Raw genomic sequence first — 26,002 nt, forward strand, 5'->3', positions numbered from 1 at the left:
CAAGATGGCTGGGGACAAGAGAAGTAAAGTTACATCACACATCGTAGGGGGATATACAGATAACAGAGCTATTTGCTACGGTGGGGTAATCATTAACTTCAGACATTCAACCACAAGCCCAAAAGCATAGAAGTTGTAACTACAGGCATGGTCCGGTGGTGCCACCAGTTAGTCTGCAATTATAGGCGCCTGCCACAAAGCCCAGTTAGTTTTACTATTTTTAGTAGACAGGGTCAGGGTCTCACTCTTTTTTTTTTTTTTTTTTTTTGTAGAGACAGAGTCTCACTTTATGGCCCTCGGTAGAGTGCCGTGGCCTCACATAGCTCACAGCAACCTCCAACTCCTGGGCTTAAGCGATTCTCTTGCCTCAGCCTCCCGAGTAGCTGGGACTACAGGCGCTCGCCACAGCGCCCGGCTACAGGGTCTCACTCTTACTCAGGCTGGTCTCCAACTCCTAAGCTCAAGAGATCTACCTGCCTTGGCCCCCGTGAGTACTAGGATTACAGTTAAGAGCCATGCCTCAGCCTATTGTCAAATAATAATTTATTTATTTTTTTTTTTGGTAGAGACAGAGTCTCACTTTATGGCCCTCGGTAGAGTGCCGTGGCCTCACACAGCTCATAGCAACCTCCAACTCCTGGGCTTAGGCGATTCTCTTGCCTCAGCCTCCTGAGTAGCTGGGACTACAGGCACCCGCCACAACACCCAGCTATTTTTTTTGTTGTTGCAGTTTGGCTGGGGCTGGGTTTGAACCCGCCACCCTCGGCATATGGGGCCGGCGCCCTGCTCACTGAGCCACAGGCGCCGCCCGTCAAATAATAATTTAAATGATACTAAAACTGTTACTACACCCTTTCGAAGCGCTCACACCTACCTACTTGCTCCTGGGCTGCTTTTTGCTCTGTGAGAAAAAAGCCTATTGTTATTTGCCAGTCAACTCTACCTTTCTCCAGAAAGAAAAAGTAAACAGACATAAAATATAGGTAACTCTAGAATTATCCTTGCCCTCAGAGTGTCAGAGCTATCTCTACCTTTTTAGTCCAACAGATTATGTAATGCTCTCCATTTTTGTTATTCTACCAAAACCCATCTACCTTATTGTAGACAATAGCCCACTAGCTTGTGCTGTAGCAAAGAGCCTGAACACTGGGCGGCGCTTGTGGCTCAGTCGGTAAGGCGCCGGCCCCATATACCGAGATGGTGAGTTCAAACCTGGCCCCGGCTGAACTGCAACCAAAAAATAGCCGGGCGTTGTGGCGGGCGCCTGTAGTCCCAGCTACTCGGGAGGCTGAGGCAAGAGAATCACTTAAGCCCAGGAGTTGGAGGTTGCTGTGAGCTGTGTGATGCCATAGCACTCTACCGAGGGCCATAAAGTGAGACTGTCTCTACAAAAAAAAAAAAAAAAAAAGAGCCTGAACACCACCTATCAGGTTATAGTCACCTTAAGTATTGAGTTAGGATCATTAAAGGAGGCCATTTAATTTTATTTCTTTTATTATTTTTTAATTTTTATTTATTTATTTTATTTTGAAACAGAGTCTCACTATATTACCCTCAGTAGAGTGCTGTAATATCACAGCTCACAGCAACCTCAAACTCTTGGGCTTAAGCAATTCTCTTGCCTAAGCCTCCCAAGTAGCTGGGACTACAGGGGCCCACCACAACACCCAGCTATTTTTTGGTTGTAGTTGTCATTGTTGTTTGGCAGGCCTGGGCTGGGTTCTAACCCACCAGCTCTGGTGTATGTGGCTGGCGCCCTAGCCGCTGAGCCCTTTATTTTATTGTTTTTTAATTGTGACAGAGTCTCACTTTGTTGCCCTCGGTAGAGTGCTCTGGTGTCATAGCTCACAGCAACCTCAAACTCTTGGGCTCAAGCAATCCTCCTGCCTCAGCCTCTCTAGTAGCTGGGACTACACACCCCACCACAACACCCAGCTATTCTGTTGTTGTTGTTCAGCAGGCCTGGGCTGGATTCTAACCCACCAGCCCTGGAGCATTTGGTTAGTGCCCAAACCACTGAGCTATGGGTGCCCAGCCAAGAGAAAGGCCATTTTAGAAAATCGAGTGGCTACTGATTATTTGTTACTATAGCATAATCCCTGCTGTCAATGTACCAGGACATGTCACAGACAAAGAAACCTTCAGGAACCAGCTGAAAGAGGAAGTGGCTTTATTTGGCCAACAGAGTCTTGGCAGACTAACATCTCAAGAACCTGTTAGGCCTAGATTAAGATGAAAAAAATATCAGTTAACTCCTGACAAATTTCTGGGCCGCAAGCCCTCAACAAAATGGAGTAAGTCTGGTTCACTTCCAAGAGAGATGGGAAAGTACTCACTGACTTCTTGCTTGACTAACTCCCTGAGCAACAGACCAGGAGGTACCAATCGTCCCCGGACTGACGTTTAAGAAATACCAAGTGTGGGCGGTGCCTGTGGCTCAAGGAGCAGGGCCCAATATACTGGAGGTAGCGGGTTTAGACCCGGCCCCGGCCAAAAACTGCAAAAGAAGAGAAATACCGGGTGGGGAAAGTACTGAAACAAAGATATATAACTGACTAACCGCAAAATTCTGCTGCTGTGCAATGCTTGTTAACCTACCTGGATGCTCCTGGGCAGGCTTCAGCACTCGGGGCTGCTCTCAGAAACCCCATGTTGGAACACTGGGGCAGTCTCTGGCCAGCTCTTCAATAAAGGGACTCTGCTGTGAATTTGTTTTTTTTTTTTTTTTTTTTTTTCAGTTTTTGGCCAGGGCTGGGTTTGAACCCGCCACCTCCGGCATATGGGGCTGGCACTCTACTCCGTTGAGCCACAGGCGCTGCCCTTATAATAGGGGTTCTTATACTGCTTGGAACTTGTCTCCTCCCATGCTCGTTACCTATCGTCTTACAAGTAAGAGGTGCCACCCTCCAGTTGTAACATGATACAATTCTGTCTCAGACAATGTAGCTGTCTTACGGGAATAATGGGGTTTTTCCCTTCTTCTCGTGCTAACCAATATTCCTAGATGATTGGGGCCATTAGAACCCAGACATTATCATTTATCGTCTTATGATACTGAGTTACATTGGGACCTGGTTTGTTGTGTCCAGGAGTTCCACAAAGATCACACTGCCAAACAAGCCAAATTCACAGCAGAGGGCGGCACCTGTGGCTCAAGGAGTAGGGTGCCGGTCCCATATGCCGGAGGTGGAGGGTTCAAACCCTCCAGACTTACACAGACTTACACATGAAAAGGTCATGTTCCCGGAGGATGCTCATTCTCTGATAGATCAACCTTGCCCAGGAGGATGCTTCTCAATGCTGCCGGTGTCACGGCCAGGTGCAGTGGCTCACGCCTATAATCCCAGCACTCTGGGAGGCCGAGGAGGGTGGATTGCCTGAGCTCAGGAATTTGAGACCAGCCTGAATAAGAGAGAGACCCCATCTCTAAAAAATGAAAAATAGCCAGGAGTTGTGGCAGGCACTGTAGTCCCAGCTACTTGGGAGGCTGAGGCAAGAGAATCCCTTGAGCCTAAAGGTTTGAGGTTGCTGTGAACTGTGAAGCCACAGCACTCTACTCAGGGTGACAAAGCAAGACTCTGTCTCAACACCCCCCCCAAAACAAAAAACAAACAAAAACCTCCAAAGCTGCTGAGTGTGACCTTCTGCATATTCAGACCCATCTGTGTTCAGTTTACTATACTCAGTAACTGGGGCCTGTTGGAGCCAGGTCAGTGGCTCCAGGCTGAGGGGACTGCAGTCGGTCCAGAAGCAGAAAGGGGCCTCGGACAGAAGGGCCCAGCAGAGCAGGGAGGATGCCTTGGGGGTGGGGGGGGAGGCACAGAGGACAGCCGGAGGGCAAGAGGCAGGTGGGCCCAGCTGGAGAGTGTTTGGTCAAGGACCAAGGGAAGGCGGATGAGAAGCAGAGGCCAGGGATTTGGTGCCAGGGAGTCTCTCACCTGAGAATCTCCTCCAGCTTGGGGACCAGGAACTCACAATTTTCATTCAATTCATTCCAAGGCACAAATTGCTTTCTCTGGTTGTACACAAAGTTGTCCCAACAGTATTCAAATTCTAATATCAAAGTGTGGAAAAAGAAATCAGGGACCAGCAGGCCTCTCTCCCCTCCCTTCCCAGGACAGGGTCTCCTGGCAGCCTAGGGGGTCTGGGCTGGCTCGGGCCTCATGAGGCTCCCCTGGAACGCTCTACTCTGCTGGCATCTAGACCCAGGAGTTCTCCATGGTGTTCCTACCACACCTGCACTCCTGACCCCTAGCTCACCTTTATGACCCATGATGCGCAGCTGGACCCCTTCCTGATCCATCCTGAGAAGCCCCTGCTGGTAATCTGATTCCCAGAAGCGGTTCAGGTGGGCAGCAAAGATGGTCAGGGTCATCCTTCTGTGCGTGGCCAGAAAGTGAACAATAAGATTTGCACAGCTGGCGCAGGGACTCCTGGATACATACCAGGTGACCTGGGAGTGGTGGTCAGGGGGTAGCACCTCCTGGATCCAAGTCAGGAAACATACTTCTGCATGGCAAGGAGTCTTGAGAGGGCCCTGGGAGAGGAGGAGAACAGAAGGGGGCGCTCTGGGTGGAGGGGCAGGTGGAATGCAGGAGTGGGGCAGTGGTAGGAGGGGGCAGGCCAGGAGCCCCAGGGTACCTGGTTCCTCCAGATTCTTTCCTTCACCTCTGCCCTCCCTTCTGGTCTGTCCTTTAATCTCCCTGGCCCCATTCATGGGCTCTAACTGTCCTAATCCAGGTGTCCACCCAGCTGACACCCAGAGCACTTGCCGGGCCCTCTGGGCTGGGCTTGGTCCCTGCCTGCTGTCTGCTGCTCAGGGCTGTGGAGCTGCACCCACCCCCTAGGGGCCACAGGACACAGGTGGCTGCTGAGCACTTCAAATGTGACTCTGAATTGAGAGGTGGGCACGTGCGTGTTGCGTGGAATCTGCGTGAAGCGGCAAGAGTATAAGCATCTGAAATGTCAGAGAAATACGGGAGGCTACGGCTGTCTTATGCGTGTAGCACATTTATTTTACCAAAGCTTACATAGGCAACACTGCAGATACACACTATTAATCAATAATCCCAAAACACAAAAATCTAGCCACCTGGCGTCTAAATGTCTACTGATTAACCAATAACCATTCCACTAACCTTATCCAAAATTATCTTTATACCAGGTAATTTAACATAACAAACCACAGACCGGATTCCAAGAGGGACTTTGCCTAACAAATGCAATCAGTGTAACCTAGTCTATTATACCCTCAATGAATTCCTAACAATAAAAAAATAATAGTAGGGACGGTGCCTGTGGCTCAATTGGTAGGGCGCCGGCCCCATATACCGAGGGTGACGGGTTCAAACCCCGCCCCGGTCAAACTGCAACCAAAAAATAGCTGGGTATTGTGGCGGGCGCCTGTAGTCCCAGCTACTCGGGAGGCTGAGGCAGAAGAATCGCTTAAGCCCAGGAGTTGGAGGTTGCTGTGAGCTGTGTGAGGCCACGGCACTCTACCGAGGGCCATAAAGTGAGACTCTGTCTCTAGACACACACACACACAAAATAAATAATAATAGTAATAACAAACCACAAAACGGAACTCTGGGGAGAAAGTAGCTACAGTGCTTGACCTTTAACAGACCATCTGGAGGCAGTCATACATTCTTAGGGAGTAGTCAGGAAATTCCCAAGATATACAGAAACCTGCCTCCAGGCTCTGCCTCCTAACCGACTAGGTTACTAGCCACTATGGAGTTCTATCCAGGCTTTTTTCCTTTACAACTCTCCAAGACTTCAAACTTACACTCACAGAATCCATCTGTTGAAGGCTTTTTGCCTACGCATGCGAAATACACAGCTCATTTCAAAGAATAACCACAGGTTGCAATAATATGCTAGAGGCACCGGACTAAACAAGATATGAAAATTAGTCTGCCGATTTTCACCACTGTCTTATCATGGGGGCTGGACAAATGTAATTGCATTTGTTACTATGTTCCCATGGGAGGACACCACTGTGGGGCCAGCCTGCCCACTATGACCAGCCCAAACAGTCCCTCCGAAGGGTCTTCTGCCTGTGAGGAGGGCAGGGGTCGCTCGGGCAATATTGGTGAGGTGTGGGGGGTCCCTGTGGTGCAATGACACATCCTTGATTTGGAAGAATCAGGGCACGGGGCGCAGGCCCAGCAATGTCCAGGGCCAATGCCCAGTTCTCCACAGGGCCCTGTCCCTGCAGCCTGCTGGACATAAAGCTCAATTCCAAGACTTTGGGAAACAGGCACTAGCAGGGTGAGGGGTGGGCTGTCAACCGGCCTTTAGGGATCATTTACACCCCAGGGTCATCAGCGTCCAGGTCAGTCCAGAAGGAACATCCTGGCAAGGGACTGAAGAAAAATGGGAAAAAATAGATGATTGAGACCACTGCCTGGTGTTTGACTTCCTTGGGGTTTTCTGCATTCTTATCTGCCTTAGCTCCTGCCTGGGATGTGGTCAATGTGGGTGATACCTGGTTTCGAAAGACCCCTCTGTGGAAGGAGACAGCTGGGTTTTTGGTTTCCACCTCAAAGCACAGCCAGGTGCTGTTCTGATCAGAGGGGCAGGGTACTTCTTCAAAGTTTCGGTAGAATGTCTTTGGATACATTCGGTCCATCGGGTCTCTGAAGGCACAAGAGAGAAACGTAAAAGGCAGAGTGTCCCCTGAGGTCCTTGCAGTCTCAGAGCTACTGAACTCAGCTCTCTGCAACCCTGGGCGCTGGGCCTCGGCGGTCCCGCCCAGTGCTGAGCCTCTGCTGTCCTCCCAGGCAGGAAGACTGGGGAGAGAGGAAGAGGAGGCAAGGGCAACATGTGGGGGTGACCTTTCCTAGCCGGGCCCAGCTCTTCCAGCGGGACACTCTCACCCTTCCAGTATTTCTGCCCACCCTTACCCTTTAGTAATAAGTAAGGAACTTAGGAAAATTTACCTCCAAATATAAGTACTTGGTATAAAGAATATTTTAAATTGAGGCTTTTAGAGGTTTGCATAAGTTAAAAAAAAAGTGCTTCCCTTCTCTGTTATCTCAACATACTCCCTCAAATAAAATAAATTACAAGTCAATCTCTTCCCCCAGCTATTCTTCCTGCTCAGCAACGCTTTATTGCCCCTAAACAGAATTACATATTCTCTCTCTCCCCACTACAAAGGCAGGTACAACAATGTCTGAACTTCATTGGCACATTGCGTAACTGGCCTGTGGTTCTCCCCCTTTTGTTACGAGGCTGTCTGAATTCTCAATTGATCTTTCAGTGAACCTTCAAGGGGAAAGGACAAGTTTCTTCTCACTGCTAGGTAAGCAAAGAATAAAACTCTCTACCCCAAAAGTTTGTAACATCTCAGCTCCATTCATTCCCAACCTTCCACCTGCCCATGTCACTAATATGTTTTTAAGCCTAAGGTTCCCCACCTTCACACCCAGTTACTGCCCTCTCACTGCATGTATCTGGGCACCTGTCATCCTCCTGAAGCCTGTGGGGGATCCCCATTATACAGATGGGGTGGCAGAGGTTCAGAAGAGCAGGATCACCTGACCAGGCCAGGCCAAGTCCAGCTGCTGCATCCTGTGACCTGCCAGAGTGTACACTGGGACCCAGCTCTCCTTTGTACCGACGTTTACAATATGAGCCTTTCTTCTGTTCTTTTTTTTTTTTTTTTTTTGCCTGGGGCTGGGTTTGAACCCGGTATATGGGGCTGGCACCCTACTCCTTTGAGCCACAGGGGCCGCCCTCTCCTGATCATTCTGTTTTTTTTTTTTTTTTTTTTTTTGAGACAGAGTCTCACTATGTTGTCCTTGCTAGAGTGCAGTAGCATCACAGCTCACAGCAACCTCAAACTCTTGGGCTCAAGTGATTCTCTTGCCTCAACCTCCTGAATAGCTGGGACTACAGGCGCCCACCACAACGCCTGGCTATTTTTGTTGCAGTTCTCATTGTTGGTTAGCTGGCCCGGGCCAGTTTGAATCTGCCAACTTGGGTGTATGTGGGTGGTGCCGTAGCCACTGTGCTGTGGGCGCAGAGCCCTGATCATTCTGTTTTTTCTTGCATTCCATTTCAGTGTCCCTATTGGGCAAGGTAAGCATGATCATGGAGGCGCTGCAAGTTTGGCGCCATCTGCAAAGATTTATTTTCTGTCTTTGGAAAGCTCTCCCCACCTCCCCACCCTCTCCTAAGCCTTGGTGTGGAAACTGTGTAAATATTACACAAAATCCAGCAATGCCTTGGAACAGAATTGTTAGTAAATCCCAATTTCAATGATCCTTTAGTACAGCTGTCCCTAGTGACAGAGCTTAAGAATGGAGGGAAATGTCAGGGGGAGCGATCCCAGCCTGGCCAGGGCTTCCAGTGAGGCTGGGGAGGAGCAGGGGCCAGGGAGAGGCCGGCCAGGACAGCAGTGAGGGCACCCCCAGATGAGGCCAAAAACCCTGCATGGAGTGGGTGGTGCAGGAGAGCCGGAGAGGGCGGGCCTGGGCTGGGACCGGGTTGAGGTCAGGAGGGGCACGGCAGGGGCTGCAAGCTTCCTGGGGCAGAAAGGCAGAGGTACCTGATCGGTGGATTCATGCTGCTGACTCCTCAGCGGGATTGTCCCTTCCTTGCTCTTTGTCTTCTGTGGTAGGGCTCCGTTTTCTGCTTCTGGGGCCCTTGACCTCCCAGGGCACTGGGAGTGGTGGCTCCACCCTCTTCCTGCTAAGGGGCGGAGTGGGAGGTCCCCTGGGGTGTTTTCATTTCTTCTGTTTGGGATCCTCTTTTCTCTTTCCTTCCACTTTGGCTGAGGGACTTCAGTTGGAGACTGGTCCTCCTGTGAGAGCCTGGTTAGTCAGGCAGGTTAGGACCAACGTGACCCAGCTGGTCTGGTCTCTTTAAGTCCTGCCTGACCTTTCACTCCCTGTCTTGAATTCTTTTTTTTTTTTTTTGTAGAGACAGAGTCTCACTTTATGCCCCTCGGTAGAGTGCCGTGGCCTCACACAGCTCACAGCAACCTCCAACTCCTGGGCTTAAGCGATTCTCTTGCCTCAGCCTCCCGAGTAGCTGGGACTACAGGCGCCCGCCACAACGCCCGGCTATTTTTGTTGTTGTTACAGTTTGGCCGGGGCTGGGTTTGAACCCGCCACCCTCGGCATATGGGGCCGGTGCCCTACCCGCTGAGCAGCGGGCGCCGCCCGGAAACTAACTAAACTAAACTAATTTTGAATTGGAATGTTGTAATAGGTCACTGGGTTATGCTGATCAATATTGAAACAAGGGCTAATGTGGTCTTTGCTTGGAGCTTTTACATACAAAACTGATTTTGGAAATGCCAGAACAGAACAGTCTGGGAGAGGCTATTTTCACTGTTCTCCTGAATCGCTCCCCTTCTGACAAAGTGTGGTGGACCTATCCCCATTTCTGCATATTGGCTGACAGCGACAGGCAGGCCGGACCCTCTTAGTCTGGTAACCCTGCTGTGCAGCCCCACCCCAGGGAGCCACCTAGGGAAAGGGGAGTGATTGCAGTCAGACCCCGGGAGGTGAGCCTGGCTCAGACCTGAGAGAGGAGGGCAGTCACTGACTGGTCTGGTGGACTGGGCAGGGGCAGATCTCTCCCCCCACTCCATTTAGCCCGAATCTGCGCCCGAGCATTGTGCTTCACCTGCTAGTTGAGAGGTTTTGAGATTTTGGGGGGATGGAAAGGAGGACTCTGGATCCCGTCTGCTTTGACCTCCTGGCATGGCAAAAGTGAAGGGACAGTTGTGTCTTGAGCTCCCCATTGTGTGTTTGTCCCCTTGCACAAGTGCCCTTGACACAGGGTTCCCCAATTCAGGGCCAGACAGGGACCCCCATTTTCTGGGCCTGAACAAACAGTCCTATTTTTTTTTCCTAACGCATTCTCTGGGTGCAAGCAGGATTTCAATCAGGTTGCCACCCCTAGAGAGGAAAGCGTACACCCTGCGGCTTTGCCTAGAGGAACTATGAGGATTGCTCATTTGCTACAACATTCTCCTTCACTAATCAACTTGGAGGAGACATTTTTTTGTCTGCCTGCTACTGGCCAAGTGTGACATACCTTCCCTGGGAATTCCTCCCTCCCCCAGGCTTTGTTATCCTCTCCAAGTCCTCCTCTGTAAAGTAAACTTTGTCCAGTGGTCTACTCGCAAGGTCTGGGGTGTCATTCTTTTTTTTTTTTTGAGACAATCCCTCAAGCTGTCACCCTGGGTAGAGTACCATGGCATCTTAGCTCACAGAAACCTCCAACTCCTGGGCTGAAGCGATTCTCTTGCCTCAGCCTCCCAAGTAGCTGGGACTACAGGTGCCCGCCACAACGCCCGGCTATTTTTTTTGGTTACAGCCATCATTGTTGTTTGGCAGGCCCTGGGCTGAATTTGAACCCACCAACTCAGGTGTATGTGGTTGGCCCCTTAGCTGCTTGAGCCACAGGCGCTGAGCCTGGAGTTTCATTTTTTTTTTTTTTTTTTGTAGAGACAGACTCTCACTGTACCGCCTTTGGGTAGAGTGCCATGGTGTCACACGGCTCACAGCAACCTCTAACTCTTGGGCTTAAGCGATTCTCTTGCCTCAGCCTCCCGAGCAGCTGGGACTACAGGCGCCCGCCACAACACCTGGCTATTTTTTTTGTTGCAGTTTGGCCGGGGCTGGGTTTGAACCCGCCACCCTCGGCATATGGGGCCGGCGCCCTACTCACTGAGCCACAGGCGCCGCCCTGGAGTTTCATTCTTTAATTGTTTGTTTGTTTTTTTGTAGAGACAGAGTCTCACTTTAATGGCCCTTGGTAGAGTGCCATGGCATCACACAGATCACAGCAACCTCCAACTCCTGGGCTTAAGTGATTCTCTTGCTTCAGCCTCCCGAGTAGCTGGGACTACAGCCGCCCACCACAACGCCCAGCTATTTTTTGGTTGCAGTTCGGCCAGGGCCGGGTTTGAACCCGCCACTCTCGGTATATGGGGCTGGCGCCTTACCGACTGAGCCACAAGCGCCGCCCTGGAGTTTCATTCTTAAATCTCCAGACCAAGGACCTGTCTCAAGGAGAAAAATACTGGTTGAGAGGTTTAGGGACAGAGTCCTGTCAGAGTTCGCAAGAAGGAGAGGAGGCCAGTCCAGGGATGAAGTATAGGCTTTATTTTAAAGGAGCACAATGGCTTGGCGCTTGTAGCTCAAAGGCCAGCCCCCCAGCCACATACATTGGAGCTGGTGGGTTCAAATCCAGCCTGGGCCTGACAAACAATAATGACAACTACAACCAAAAAATAGCCGGGCATTGTGGCGGGTGCCTGTAGTCCCAGCTACTTAGGAGGCAGAGGCAAGAGAATTGCATAAGCCCGAGAGTTTGAAGTTGCTGTGAGCTGTGACGCCTTGGCACTCTACCGAGGGCGACAGCTTGAGACTCTGTCTCAAATAATTAAATAAAGGAGCAGAATCGAGTTTGACCAGAAGTCACCTCAGCACACACAGTTTCAAGTGACTTTTATTAGTGTTGGAATGTGGGAGGGGGTGATGAGAGGTGAGGGAAGTCATTTTTTCTACCAAGGGAAAGATACTGTGTCTGAGACTGATTTTACTGTCTTCCACAAAAGGTGTTAATCTTGTCCAGGCCTTATCTCTAATGCCAGCCTGGACCAGGGTCGGGCGGTCCTGATATTTCCCAGGAACACTGGCCCCAAAGCATTTCAGGAGGGTGGGGGTGGGGGAGTTGCTGTGACCATGCCATTTGATTTCTGGCCTGCTTGCTTTTTGCACTTGTCTCCCAAATAGCTGTACTTTTGTCAGAGTTCTAAGGATTTCTTCCCCACACTGGTAATACCCTCATCCAACCTTCTAGCTTCCAAGGGGTGTGGGAGAGGACAGACACCTCAGGGGCTGGAGGTAAAAGCGCATGTAGAGAAAATAAAATGGAGTCTGTCAGGCTAGGGTGAACATGACACAGCTGGTCGTCACCTTTGGTTTCCCATTCTTTCTTTTTTTTCTTTCCTTTTTTTTTGAGACAGGGACTCAAGCTGTCCCCTGGGTAGAGTGCTGTGCATCATAGCTCACAGGGAAAGAACCAGACCAGCGCCATTTTAGGAGTTAAGTTTCACTCCCCCCGCCACATTTCACTCAGTAAGTTTCACTTTCGAGACAAGCCCAGGCAAGCCCAGGCAATTCCCCAAAATCATGAGACAACTGCCCACCAATCTCTCCACCTGACCAATCCAGAAGCACCTCCTTTGTTTCAAGCTGTGCACGCCCACCCGCTGCCCGGGACCATAAGAACCCCCTGCTCCAGAGCTCAGGGCTTCTGGCTCCGATCCGATCTGTTGTAGCCGAGTCCCTGGGAGCCCAAGTTCAAACTTGCAATAAAAGGCCCTTTCGTTTTTGCATCGGACTCGGCTCTTTGGTGGTCTTTGTGGGGGATTTCAAGATCTGGGCACAACAACAGCAACCTCAAACTCCTGGGCTGAAGTGATTCTCTTGCCTCAGCCTCCCTAGTAGCTAGGACCACAGGCGCCCACCACAATGCCCAGCTATTTTTTGGTTGTAGTTGTCATTGTTGTTTGGAAGGCCCAGGCTGGATTCGAACCCGTCAGCTCTGGTTGTATGTGGCTGGCACCTTAGCCGCTTGAGCCACAGGCACTGAGCCATGGTTTCCCATTCTTACTGTTTTGTAAATTTAGCTCCCACCCTAAAGATGCCCATTTTGAATAGTTTAGGAATTAACTTTTGAGTTGAAAATGTTATAATAGATTGCCGTCTAGTTGTGCTGATTATTATTTAAAATGACGGTTATCGTGATTTTTACTTGTGAACCATTATGTATAAAACTGTAATTTGAAAATAGAAAAGCAGAACAGTCTTGGAAAGGCTACTCTCGCTGTTCTCCAGAGTCCCTGGCCTTGTGTTCTGACACTTTGGTAGACCTATCCCCGTCTGTATATCTGCCGACAGTGATAGGCAGCCGGACCCTCTTGGTCTGGTAACAGAGGCCCACACAGCTGTCTCAAGGGTTGTGATGTCAACCAAGAAAAAGTAACACATTTGTACGCACGTACAGACATGAACAGCTTTCTGAGTAATCAAGTCCATCTAAGCATAAACCTTAAGGATATTTTGGAGAAATGAATATACATCATGTCCTTTAAATAATCTTCCTAAATATTATGCCCTTCAGCCGGGTTTTGTTTGGGAGGAGAAGCTGTGCTCTCTACAGAGGCTCTGAAGTCCTCTGGCCACCGCCTGAAAGCAGAGCCCTGTAGCAGGGATAAGGTGTGGATGTTAGGATGTGCGACAGCGCCCCTACGTGGATGGAAGGCTTGCCTGCGCCTGCAGAAAATGGACTAACTGGTTTGAGGATTTGGAGTGTAAAGTTTTCTGTTGCCACCAGAAACAGATGAACAAAAGACAACATCTGGGGGCGGCACCTGTGGCTCAGTGAATGGGGCGCCAGCCCCATATGCCGAGGGTGGCGGGTTCAAACCCAGCCCCGGCCAAACTGCAATAAAAAAAATAGCCGGGCGTTGTGGGTGCCTGTAGTCCCAGCTGCTCGGGAGGCTGAGGCAAGAGAATCGCATAAGCCCAAGAGTTAGAGGTAGCTGTGAGCCGTGTGACGCCACGGCACTCTACCCGAGGGCGGTACAGTGATATTCTGTCTCTGCAAAAAAAAATAAAAATAAAAATAAGTCTTAAAAGCTGGGCGTTGTGGCGGGCGCCTGTAGTCCCAGCTGCTCAGGAGGCTGAGGCAAGAGAATCGCGTAAGCCCAAGAGTTAGAGGTTGCTGTGAGCCGTGTGACACCATGGCACTCTACCTGAGGGCAGTACAGTGAGACTCTGTCTCTACAAAAAAAAAAAAAATACAACATCTGGGGAAAATACATAGTCTGCTTACCAGAAACAGAAACTTTTTATTTTTTTATTTTTTATTTTTTTTGCAGTTTTTGGCAAGGGCTGGGTTTGAACCCTCCACCTCCGACATATGAGGGTGGTGCCCGACTCCTTTGAGCCACGGGCACTGCCCTATTTTTTTATTTTTTTGTGACAAGTCTCACTCTTACCATTGGTAGAGTGCAGTGGTGTCACAGCTCACAGCAACCTCAAACTTTTGGGCTCAAGCAATCCTCTTGCCAGAGCCTCCTGAGCAGCTGGGACTACAGGCATCCTCCACCACACCCACTAATTTTTCTATTTTTAGTATTGACATGTTTCACTTTTGCTCAGGCTGGTCTAAAACACCTAAGTTCAAGCAATGTCCACCTGCCTTGGCCTCCCAGAGTGCTAGGATTAAGGTGTGAGCTACCTCTCCCTCTCAGTTAAAATTTTTTTTTTTTTTTTGAGACAGTCACACTTTGTGGCCCTGGGTAGAGTGTTGTGGTGTCTTTAGCTCACAGCAACCTCAAACTCCTGGGCTCAAGTGATCCTCCTGCCTTGGCCTCCCAAGTAGCTGGGACTACAGGTACCCACCAGAACGCCCAGCTATTTTTTTAGACACAGGGTCTCTCTTTAGCTCAGGCTGGTCTCCAGCTCCTGAGCTCAGGCAATCCACCACCTCAGCTTCCCAGAGTGCTGGGATTACAGGCGTAAGCCACCTCGCCCTGCGAGAATATTTATGTAAGATCATGAGCATTTTGTGACTTTCCAAATTCAGTGTACATATTTAAGTTTCTTTTTTTTTTTTTTTTGGCCAGGGCTAGGTTTGAACCCACCACCTCCGGCATATGGGACCGGCACCCTACTCCTTGAGCCACAGGGGCCGCCCATATTTAAGTTTCTTACTAAAATGTGGGCAAACTTTCCTTCAAAAATGTACCTATTGAGGCTCGGCATCTGTAGCTCAAGCCGCTGAGGTGTCAGCCACATACACCTGAGCTGGTGGGTTCGAATCCAGTCCGGACACACCAAACTACAATGACGGCTGCAACCAAAAAATAGCCGGGTGTCGTGGCAGGCTCCTGTAGTCCCAGCTACTTGGGAGGCGGAGGCAGAAGAATGGCTTGAGCCCAGGAGTTGGAGGTTGCTGTGAGCTGTGATGCTACGGTACTCTACCCAGGGTGACAGCTTAAGGTTCTGTCTCAAAAAAAAAAAAAATGTATTGGGTGGTACCTGTGGCTCAAAGGAGTAGGGTGCTGGCCCCATATGCCGGAGGTGGCAGGTTCAAACCCAGCCTCCGCCAGAAACAGCAAAAAAAAAAAAAAAAAGTACGTATTTCCTGAATACTTTGTGGAGAGAGCCGTTGGGCTGTTAACTAGAATTATTTACCTGCCAATGTATACTCCATAGCTTCATGGTTGAGGTTAAATAAGTTTTTAAAGCGTGGACTATTATTACATTAAGAACACTCTTTTTTTTTTTTTTTTTTTTGTAGAGACAGAGTCTCACTGTACCGCCCTCGGGTAGAGTGCCGTGGCGTCACACGGCTCACAGCAACCTCTAACTCCTGGGCTTCCGCGATTCTCTTGCCTCAGCCTCCCTAGTAGCTGGGACTACAGGCGCCCGCCACAACGCCCGGCTATTTTTTTTTGTTGTTGCAGTTTGACCGGGGCTGGGTTTGAACCCGCCACCCTCGGCATGTGGGGCCGGCGCCCTACTCGCTGAGCCACAGGCGCCGCCCACATTAAGAACACTCTTACTGGCTCCGCGCTTGTAGCTCAAGCAGCTAAGGTGCCAGCCACAAACGCCAGAGCTGTGGCGTGTTCAAATCCAGCCCTGGCTGCCAAACAACAGTGACAACTACAACCAAAAAATAGCCAGGCGTGGGGGCGGCACCTGTGGCTCAGTGAGTAGGGCACCGGCCCCATATGCCGAGGGTGGTGGGTTCAAACCCAGCCCCCGCCAAACTGCAACAACAAAAAAAAAATAGCCAGGCGTTGTGGTGGGGCCTGTAGTCCCAGGTACTTGGGAGACTGAGGCAAGAGAATTGCTTACGCCCAAAAGTTGGAGGTTGCTGCACACTACACTTTGTCTCAAAAAACAAAACAAAACAACGACAACAAAAAACCACCACTCTCACTTACATGCTAGAGAAATGTGAAAACGTAAAAGTTCTAGTTCAAAACTTTGGTCCGCAAAATCTATCAATTACGTTCTTTCATGGGGATGCTTGCACAAGAGTCTTTCTCACCCAAGAGGCTCTGAACAGTGCCAGTAGCCCTATTCATCCCAGGTTAGGCGTGTTTAACACTCTTCGGGTTCTCTGTCCCTTGTCCCCAGTCCCCATGGCACTGAAGACTGGGAATCCACAGGCAAAATCTTTTTTTTGAGACAGAGCCTCAAGCTGTCACCTTGGGTAGAGTGCTGTGGCATCACAGCTCACAGCAACCTCCAACTCCTGGGCTCAAGCAATTCTCCTGCCTCTGCCTCCCAGGCAGTTGGGACTACAGGCCCCCACCAAAACGCCTGGCTATTTTTTGGTTGCCCTGTCATTGTTGTTTTGGTGGCCCGGGCTGGATTCGAACCGGCCAGCTCAGGGGTATGTGGCTCGCGCCTTAGCCCATTGAACCACAGGCGCTGAGCCCACAGGCGAAATCCTGCTCCAGGCCGACACCCCTGCCTGAGAGAATGAAGTTCCCAAGTCGGGCTGCAGGAAAAGTGAATGGCAAAATGTGAATTACGTCGGAATCCTCATCTCCCGAGTTGGCACGGAAACTAAGTGCAGGGGAGGCTGTCGGAGACACTGAGGCACAGCACAGTTGTTTTACGCTGTCGCCGCCGTGAATGCGCCGCTAAGCCCGCGGGCCAAGCTCGCGGAGGTCGGGCAGGGCGCCGGCCCGGAGCGCGTCGCAGGCCTGGACTTGGGCAGACGGCGCGCGGTGGACAGCGTCGCGGCCTCTGGGGACAGACAGGCCGCGAGGCCGCGGGGCGGCCCGTGGGGCGGGAGGGCAAACGCCACAGCCGGGGAAGCGGCGGGACGGCTGCCCGGCCAGTTGGCCTGTGGGGTGCGGGACCGCTCAGGGACTGGTTGGCTCGTGGGACTACCGTGCGGCCTGCAGGGGAGGACCGGGCAGCCTCTGCAGGACACATTGGCCCGTGGGACGATGGCGCGGCCAGAGGAGGGTGGCCTCGGTTCTGTGGAATGGCGGCACGGCCAGACGCTGGGTCAGTGGCAACCCGCTGGGTATCTGGTTAAAGGTTGAGCCCCTGTGGGGACATGGAGTGACAGGCGCGCCCGCGAGGATCCCTGCCGCCACCGCCACCGCCGCCACCGCCGCGTAACAGGTGCAGCCCTGGCGCTCCTGGCCTTGGCCACAGCGCGCGTCCAGGAGGGAGCCGTGGGGACAGGGCGCTGGCCTCCGTTCCGGACAAACTTACTCCGCCGCCCCGCAGCGCCCCGGGCCCTTCTTGGAGCCTCGGCCCGCAGCGCCCCGAGGGTGGGCGCCCGCAGGCCTGGGGCTCCGCTGGCCCCGCAGCCACCGCGCCGCCCCGGCTCCGGGGGCGCAGTCTACCCCTTCTCGGTAGCGTCTTGGCCGAGGAGACCCGGCTCTGGTGGCCAGAGCTGCTACTGACCCCTCAGGGACAGGAGAACCCAGGGCTACGCTGGGCAGCGGCCACGGCCGCACCTTCCCTGGCGCTCACGCTGTGATTCCCACGCGCACCTGCCATATATTTTTTATCCTTGAGATGATCGTGTAGTTTTTCTTCTTTAATCTGTTAATGTAGTTGCAACATCGTTCTGTTTGATACGTGGTGGTTTGGGGATGGAATTATCAATCCACCGGACGTAATAGGATTCATCCAGTGCATTTTTGCTTGGCTTTGAGAAAAGATAAAGGACCGGTGGGGCAAGCGTCTGGCGTCCTGTGTGCAGCTTCTGAGGCCCCTTGTCACTCACACGCAGGGATGCTGGGCCTGAGGCTGAGGGAGTGTGACCTCCCCAGCTCTGCAGACTTCAGATTTGACTCCCTTCTAGTCAAGGGACCTTCTGCTCTGGGACTGCCTTGATTCATCAGTTGCAGTTACTCACTAATTATAGTTTTGGGAAAATTATGTTCTATTTTTGCCCAATTTGAGTGTCAGGGTTGTGCAAATCTGGGTGTAATGATTTGGGAAGCTTTTGCATCATTTTGTTTTCTCTGGAATAGTCTCTGTAATGTGGGGGATGGTCCATTCATTGAACTTTGGTAGAATTTGCCAGTAAAACCTTCTAGGGCTGAGGTCAAGCAAGGGTTGGTTACCTTTCCAATATCCTCATTCTTTTTTTTTTTTTTGCAGTTTTTGGCTGGGGCTGGGTTTGAACCCGCCACCTCCAGCATATGGGGCTGGCGCCCTACTTCTTTGAGCCACAGGTGCCGCCCAATATCCTCATTCTTGATCACTCTAATTGGGCAATTTTCTCCATTTAGAGTCAGTTTTGGTGATTCTCCCTTCCCTAGAATATTTAAGTGTAATAGACCATGAAGTGAGACTTTTCCATCTGCTCTGGATTTGGTACCTGGGAGTCAAAATTATGGTCAAAGAGATATAACTGTATTTTGCTGAATATAACGCACTAGTGATAATGCATACCCGCTTAGGGGGCTGACTTTTTTTTTTTTTTTTTTTTGCAGGTTTTTTGGCTGGGGCTGGGTTTGAACCCACCACCTCCAGCATATGGGATCAGTGCCCTACCCCTTTGAGCCACAGGCGCCACCCTGGGGGGCTAATGTTGTGCCCAGGTCGCGGGGTACCCCTCATAAATCACCCCAAGACCAAGTCCGATGCAAAAGCAAGAGGTAGTTTATTCACAAGCTTGGGCTTGGGCTTCTCTGTTTCTGACGCAGCAGGAGAGCAGAGAAGCCCCGACCGCAGAGGGAAGAGCAGTTTTAAGGACACAGAAAGGAAAAAGGGAGGAGGAGTTGGGCAAACTGCTGGGGAGAGCTGATACGGGCTTAGGGAACTGGACAATGTTTGTTGACAATGTTTGATTTGGGCTAATTAGCCTGGGGAAGGATTTACTACTACTGGGGCCGAGGGTGGGTGCCGTTATCGCTTGGGGCAGACATACTGGAGCAGGGGTGGGGAGGAAGCAGGTTTCCTATCACCTTTGGTATGCAGGCAGGTTGCCTATCACCTTTGGTATGCAGCTGCAAATTGAAGGCTATGGAGCAAAGTGGGATCAGTGAAGGCTGTGAGACAAAATGGAGTTAGTTTTAACAAAATGGAGTTAGCTTAGTCCTTTCACTGACATTTTCTTTTTTTTTTTGAGACAGAGTCTTAAGCTGTCACCCTCAGTAGAGTGCCGTGGCGTCACAACTCACAGCAACCTCAAACTCTTGGGCTTAAGCGATCCTCTTGCCTCCACCTCCCAGGTAGCTGGGACTACAGGTGCCTGCCACAACGCCCGGCTATTTTTTGGTTATAGTTGTCATTGTTGTTTGGTGAGCCCGGACTGGATTCAAACCTGCCAGCTCCAGTGTATGTGGCTGGCACCCTAGCCGCCTGAGCTACAGGTGCCACCCCAGGGGCTGAAATTTTCAAGAAAAGAAATACTTCAAAAAAAATTTTTTTTGGGCGGCACCTGTGGCTCAAGGAGTAGGGCACCGGTCCCATATGCCAGAGGTGGTGGGTTCAAACCCAGCCCCTGCCGAAAACCACAAAAAAAAATTTTTTTTTAATTCAAATTTTTGTTTATATTTAGGTACTTGTTTTTTGTATAATAAAGGAATTTTAGCCTTAATCTTTTTATATAAGCTTTATGTAACAGATAATTATAAAACACAAGGACAGATATAAGGGCACAAGAAATTTTATGTATCAGTAACAAATTTACAATATTTACCATAAAAGGCCAAGAGTTCTTCACTACTGGCAATATCAGAAGTATCATCTTCTTTTTTTTTTTTTTTGTAGAGACAGAGTCTCACTTTATGGCCCTTGGCCCTCGGTAGAGTGCCGTGGCCTCACACAGCTCACAGCAACCTCCAAACTCCTGGGCTTAAGCGATTCTCTTGCCTCAGCCTCCCGAGTAGCTGGGACTACAGGCGCCCGCCACAACGCCCGGCTATTTTAGAAGTATCATCTTCAATTTCTACATTACTGGTTGTCTTTTGAAGAGTCATTTTCCTCATCTCAGTAAATTTCATCGTTTTCAGCATCCATAGCATTGCTGATGCTTCATTTCTTTTTCTTTCTTTCTTTCTTTTTTTTTGAGATAGAGCCTCAAGCTATTGCCATGGGTAGAGTGCTGTGGCATCACAGCTCACAGCAACCTCCAAATCCTGGACTCAAGCGATTCTCCTGCCTCAGCCTCCCAAGTAGCTGGGACTACAGGCGCCCGCACAACGCCCGGCTATTTTTTGGTTGCAGTTCGGCCGGGGCGGGGTTTGAACCCTACACCCTCGGTATATGGGGCCGGCGCCTTACCGACTGAGCCACAGGCACCGCCCAACTTCTTATGTTTTTTTAAGTATCAGAAAATAGACAACTAATATTTATAAATAGAAGTCAAAGATGATTTCAAACAATAGATCATGCTAAATCTTATAGACAATAGAAAAAGAAGAAATACATCAAAATCATTCTACTTGCTCTGGGTACATCTGATAGTAAAGTTGGAGAAAATATATTATAAAGGAGAAATTATAAACATATGTCACTTATGAGGATACACTATCCTAAACAACATATTAACATGTTGAGTTAAAAATTAATGTTGGACGGTGCCTGTGGCTCTAAGGAGTAGGGCCCTGGCCCCATATACCAGAGGTGGCAGGTTCAAACCCGGCCCCAGCCAAAAACAAACGAACAAACAAACAAAAATTAATATTTAACTAATATACTTTGGTCAAAATTAAAACCAATTTATGTGAAAATTACTCACTATTTTCTTTTCTTGTTCTTTTTTTCCTTTTTCTTCTTTTCCTCTCCCTCAGCCCTTCCCTCCTCCTGTCTGCTCTCCCCTTCCCCCATGCCCCACCATGTCTTTTTTTTTGGAGACAGAGTCTCAAATTGTTGCCCTGGGTAGAGTGCCAGGGCATCACAACTCTCAGCAACTTCGAACTCTTGGGCTTAAGCGATTCTCTTGCCTCAGCCTCCCAAGTAGCTGGGACTATAACTACAGGTTATAGTTGTCATTATTATTTAGCTGGTCTGGGCCGGATTCGAACCCACCAGTCTCAGTGTATGTGGCCGGCGCCCTATCCACCCAGCTACAGGAGATGCCTGATGTTGCTTTTGTAAAATGATTTCACAACCATTTCTTTCTTCTTCTTCCTTTTTTCTTTTTTTGAGACAGTCTCACTTTGTAGCCCTGGATACAGTATCATGGCATCATAGCTTGCAGCAACCTCAAACTCTTGGGCTCAAGTTACCTGCTTGCCTCAGCCTCCTGAGTAGCTAGGATTATAGGAACTTGCCACTATGCCCAGCTAGTTTTTTCTATTTTTAGTAGAGATGAGGAGTGTTGTCTTGTACTTGCTCAGGCTGGACTCCTGAACCCCTGAGCTCAAGCAATCCACTCACTTTGGCCTTCTGGAGTTTTAGCATTGCAGCATGAGCCACCACTCTTGGTCCTTATTCACTTTCACATTAAGGTTATTTTAGGGGGCTGGGCGTGGTGGCTCACACCTGTAATCCTAGTAGTCTGGGAGGCGGAGACCAGTGGATTGATTGTTCAAGACTTAGCCTGAGCAGAAGTGAGACCCTGTCTCTAAAAATAGTCAAGTGTTGCAGCAGGCACCTGTAGTCCCAGCAGCTACTTGGGAGGCTGAGGCAAGAGAATCACTTGAGCCTAAGAGTTTGAGGTTGCTGTGAGCTTATTATACCACAGGATTCTACTGGGCACAACAAAGTGAGGCTCTTATCTCAAAAAAAAAAAGAAAAAAGAAAAAGAAAGAAAGAAGATTATTTTAGCTGCCCAAAATCTTGCTGTCACCCTGGATAGAGTGCCATGGCGTTATAGCTCACAGCAGCCTCCAACTTGGGCTCAAGCAAATCCCTTACCTCAGTTTTTCTATTTAGTAGAGATGGGGGTCTCGCTCTTGCTCAGGTGGTCTTGAACTCGTGAGGTCCATCAATCCACCCGCCTCAGCCTCCCAGAGTGCTAGGATTATAGGCATGAGCCACCATACCCAGCCCAGCTGCCCAAAATCAGTTGGGAGGTTTAACTTTTTTCCTATCTCCTGTCAAGGTTAAATTCCAGTCATTATAGGCTTGTTTGAACTTACCATAAACCACCTGGGTTGGTACTCTGACATTGTTGTATATGAAGACACTTTAATAATTGGATTTCTTTAGTGGTTTAGGATTAATTAATGTGTTCTGTTTCCTTTAGCATAATTTTTATTATAGTTTTTCTAGAAGATTGTTTTGCCTCATTTTGTAGAGACAGAGTTTCACTTTATGGCCCTCGGTAGAGTGCCGTGGCCTCACACAGCTCACAGCAACCTCCAACTCCTGGGCTTAAGTGATTCTCTTGCCTCAGCCTCCCGAGTAGCTGGGACTACAGGCGCCCGCCACAACGCCCGGCTATTTTTTTGTTGCAGTTCGGCCGGGACCAGGTTTGAACCCGCCACCCTCGGTATATGGGGCCGGCGCCTTACCAACTGAGCCACAGGCTCCGCCCCTTGCCTCATTTTTCAAATTCATTATTTCAAGTGTGTTCATAGTATTCTTTTCTGACTTTTTATAGTCTCTATAATTATGACCCCATTTTAGTAATAAATAGTTTACTTTTGCTTTTCTTTCTTTTTTTGATTGCAGGAATTTTCCAGCTTTATTATTTTCTTTGAAGAAGTATTAGTTTTTTGTTTTTTTTTTGACAGTCTCACTCTGTCCCCCAGGGTAAAGTGAAGTGACATCATCATAGCTCACTACAACCTCAAACTCCTAGGATCAACCTATCCTCTTTCTCAGCCTCCCAAGTGGCTGGGACCACAGGTGAGTGACACCATACCTGGCTCATTTTCTATTTGTTGTAGAGACAGGGCCCTGATACCGTGTTCAGGCTGGTCTTGAACTCCCGGCCTCTAGCAATCCTCCAGTCTCGGCCTCCCAAAGTACCAGGATTACAGGCATGAACCACTACACCTGGCCTGAAACACTCCAAAATATTAGGTTTCAATTTTGTTAACCCTTCTTTATTATTCCTTTTTTTAACTCCTTAAACTGATCACTTTAATTTTTTTTTGAGACAGAATCTCACTTTGTAGCCCTTGGTAGAGTGCCATGGTGTCATAGCTCACTGCAACCTCAGACTCTTGAGCTCAAGTGATTCTCTTGCCTCAGCCTCCCTAGTAGCTGGGACTACAGCTGCCTGCCACAATGCCTGGCTATTTTTAGAGACGAGGTCTCGCTCTGGCTCAGGCTGGTCTTGTTGAAGGAAAACAAGGCCCAAGGGAGAGAAAGAGCACCCAAACAGCACGTTTATAAGAGGAAGGGCTTTATTCACCAGCCAGGAGCTCACGGCATAGAAGAATTCCAAATGGCCACGCTCCCCCACTGCCTTGGTCTTTCCCTTTTTATTGACAGTCAAAAAGTTCCACCCCACAGGTACCCTTCTCATTGGCCAGTTTGAATCAAGCGGGAGATGCTATTCCCGCCCCTACAGAACTATAGGAAATTTCCGAGTTTCAGGAAGTTACTTTACAAATTCCCTGGGTGGCGCCTGTGGCTCAGCGGGTAGGGTGCCGGCCCCATATGCCAAGGGTGGCAGGTTCAAACTGAGCTCCGGCCAAACTGCAACAAAAAAATAGCTGGGCATTGTGGCAGGCGCCTGTAGTCCCAGCTACTTGGGAGGCTGAGTCAAGAGAATCGCCTAAGCCCAAGGATTTGGAGGTTGCTGTGAGCTGTGTGACGCCACAGCACTCTACCGAGGGCGATAAGGTGAGACTCTGTCTCTACCAAAAAAAAAAAAACAACAAATTCCCAAGAGCTGAGTCACTGTGGAGAGGACCCTGCATGTGTGTCCTTGTGGTCTCCTTGAGAAGACCTGTTCTCCTAGACCTTACCCTTCTTGGGTATCCTCTCTCAGTCTCGAACCTGCGAGCTCAGGCATTCTACCCGCCTCAGCCTCCCATGTGCTGGGATTACAGGCGTGAGCCATCTCGCCTTGTTCCAATTCTAATAAATTTTATAAAGAAATACAAGGAAACCAACCTAGAAAATGTTAACTTTATCTGATAGGAAGTAACATCAAAGTAGTCTCTATTCTCGCAATGCAAAATGTTTAAACAACAGAAAGGTAATTTTCATTTTAATAAAATATCTAAGAGAATCATCAGAGAAAACATATCACCAAGTAACCCTTACCCACATCAGGACATCTATTGTCTATGTGTGACTACTTTCTCCAATCTCCTGAGACAAACATCTCAGGAGACAATCATTGTGAAATCTTTTTTTTTTTTTTTTTTTTTGTACAGACAGAGTCTCACTTTATGGCCCTTGGTAGAGTGCCGTGGCCTCACACAGCTCACAGCAACCTCCAACTCCTGGGCTTAAGCGATTCTCTTGCCTCAGCCTCCCGAGTAGCTGGGACTACAGGCGCCTGGCACAACGCCCGGCTATTTTTTGGTTGCAGTTCAGCCGGGGACGGGTTTGAACCCGCCACCCTCGGTATATGGGGCCGGCGCCTTACTGACTGAGCCACAGGCGCTGCCCTCATTGTGAAATCTTAACTAGACAATCACAGGGTCAGAATGGGGTGGGAAAGAGTGTGGCTAAACAGACTAGGCTGGCTATTGCTTAATACCTCCATGAAGCAATTGTCTGATTCCTTTTCTGAATGTATTTATGTTCATTCGTTCTTTACAAGGTTTTTATTTCTAATCCTTATCTTAAACATTGTTATTATTATTAAATTTTAAGTCTTTTTAATTTTGTGAAGGCAAAAAGAAAATGGAAACCTAATTAACACATGTATATGCCGGGAGCCAAAACATATCACAAAAATGCCCCTTCCTATCTTGATTTTACGAGCAAACTATTCTCAGGAATTCAACCGTAAACAGCAAGGTACTTTCCCCTTGCATATCTCCTCAAAAATGCACCCCCCGCCTTAGGGTCCTTCTCCTAGTAATTTTCCAGAAACTAGCCCCCTCCCCGCCCTGCTAGGAACAGCCCTTAGTTACTTCCTCGTTTGTGTGCTTATAAGCCCAGCTGAAAAATAAACTCTTCGGAGCTTGATCAGACTCTTGACTTGCTCTCATTCTTTCGTGTCTCTTGTCCCCTCATTCGACTGACCCCTTTGTTTCCCAGGTCCCCGTTGAATTCCCCGCGGGCCGGGGCATGTATATGTAAAAATAAAAATAAAAGTTTTAAAAAAAAACAGACTAGACTGGCTGTCCTGCTTCAGCTTAGCTTCTCAGACTCCATCTTGCAGGCTGCTTTTCTGGCTTCACAAACACACCACACAAAACATAATGAGCTCTTAAGTCCTACTAAGTGTTTTTTTTTAAGATGTAGGAATGTCAAGCTTGGGACAGCTGTCTATGTCCTCAGTTCTTGGGGTGCTCTTGGCTGAAGAATTACCAGACACCCTAAGTAAGGCATGCATGAAAGAAAGTTTATTGAGGAAAAGAAAGAACAGAGTAAGAAAGTTTACAGAGCAACGTACCTTTGCCAAAGACAGCAAACAGGCCTCCATGACAAAAGAGCTTTGGTTATGGCTGGAGGTTCTGTTTTATACTACCTGGATTGGGCTTAGTTTGGGGTTCAGAGGTCATCTGGGAATGAGAGTCTTCCTGTGCACATAGTCTTCCTAGTAGTCTCTCTGAAAGCCCACTGAGGGGTGTGGACCGCAATGTAGATGACATGATAATTAGCCTTAAGGCTGTTCTAGGTCACCTTCAACACTCACTTGTCCCTGTTGTTGGGCTGGAGAGCTGAAGGGTTCTCTATATCCTTTTGTCATTAGCATGCTAAGTTCTGATTGGTAGATAGGTAGGGTAGTCCCTCCTGCCAGGTGTGAGCCATCACTTGAGACTAAGCCAGGATTAAGGTGAGACCAGGGTCCCACCCTTGTCTTTTTTTTCCCCTAGGGGAGCTGAATTTTCAACTATCCACCTAATAGGAAAAAGATGCCTATTTGTGTGTGTGTGTGTGTGTGTGTG

General features: G+C 49.3%; 1 protein-coding gene across 3 annotated transcripts in view; it reads right to left on the bottom strand.

The window, feature by feature from the left end:
• Positions 1-8,832, bottom strand: part of LOC128580556 (DNA dC->dU-editing enzyme APOBEC-3F-like) — a 48,235-nt gene extending 39,403 nt beyond the window's left edge. For 2 of the 3 annotated variants that reach the window (XM_053582529.1, XM_053582527.1), the window contains exons 1-4: positions 8,558-8,832; positions 6,491-6,641; positions 4,261-4,537; positions 3,939-4,053 (exon numbers count right to left, since the gene is read on the bottom strand). In XM_053582529.1, the coding sequence (XP_053438504.1) occupies positions 3,939-4,053; positions 4,261-4,537; positions 6,491-6,641; positions 8,558-8,574 (560 nt within the window). In that variant the 5' untranslated portion in view covers positions 8,575-8,832. The remainder of the gene's footprint in view (positions 1-3,938; positions 4,054-4,260; positions 4,538-6,490; positions 6,642-8,557) is intronic. The other variant, XM_053582528.1, reaches the window with a different exon arrangement.
• Between the last annotated feature and the right edge of the window lie 17,170 nt (positions 8,833-26,002).

The sequence above is a fragment of the Nycticebus coucang genome, chromosome 3, assembly GCF_027406575.1.
Source record: "Nycticebus coucang isolate mNycCou1 chromosome 3, mNycCou1.pri, whole genome shotgun sequence".
Classification (NCBI taxonomy): domain Eukaryota; kingdom Metazoa; phylum Chordata; class Mammalia; order Primates; family Lorisidae; genus Nycticebus; species Nycticebus coucang.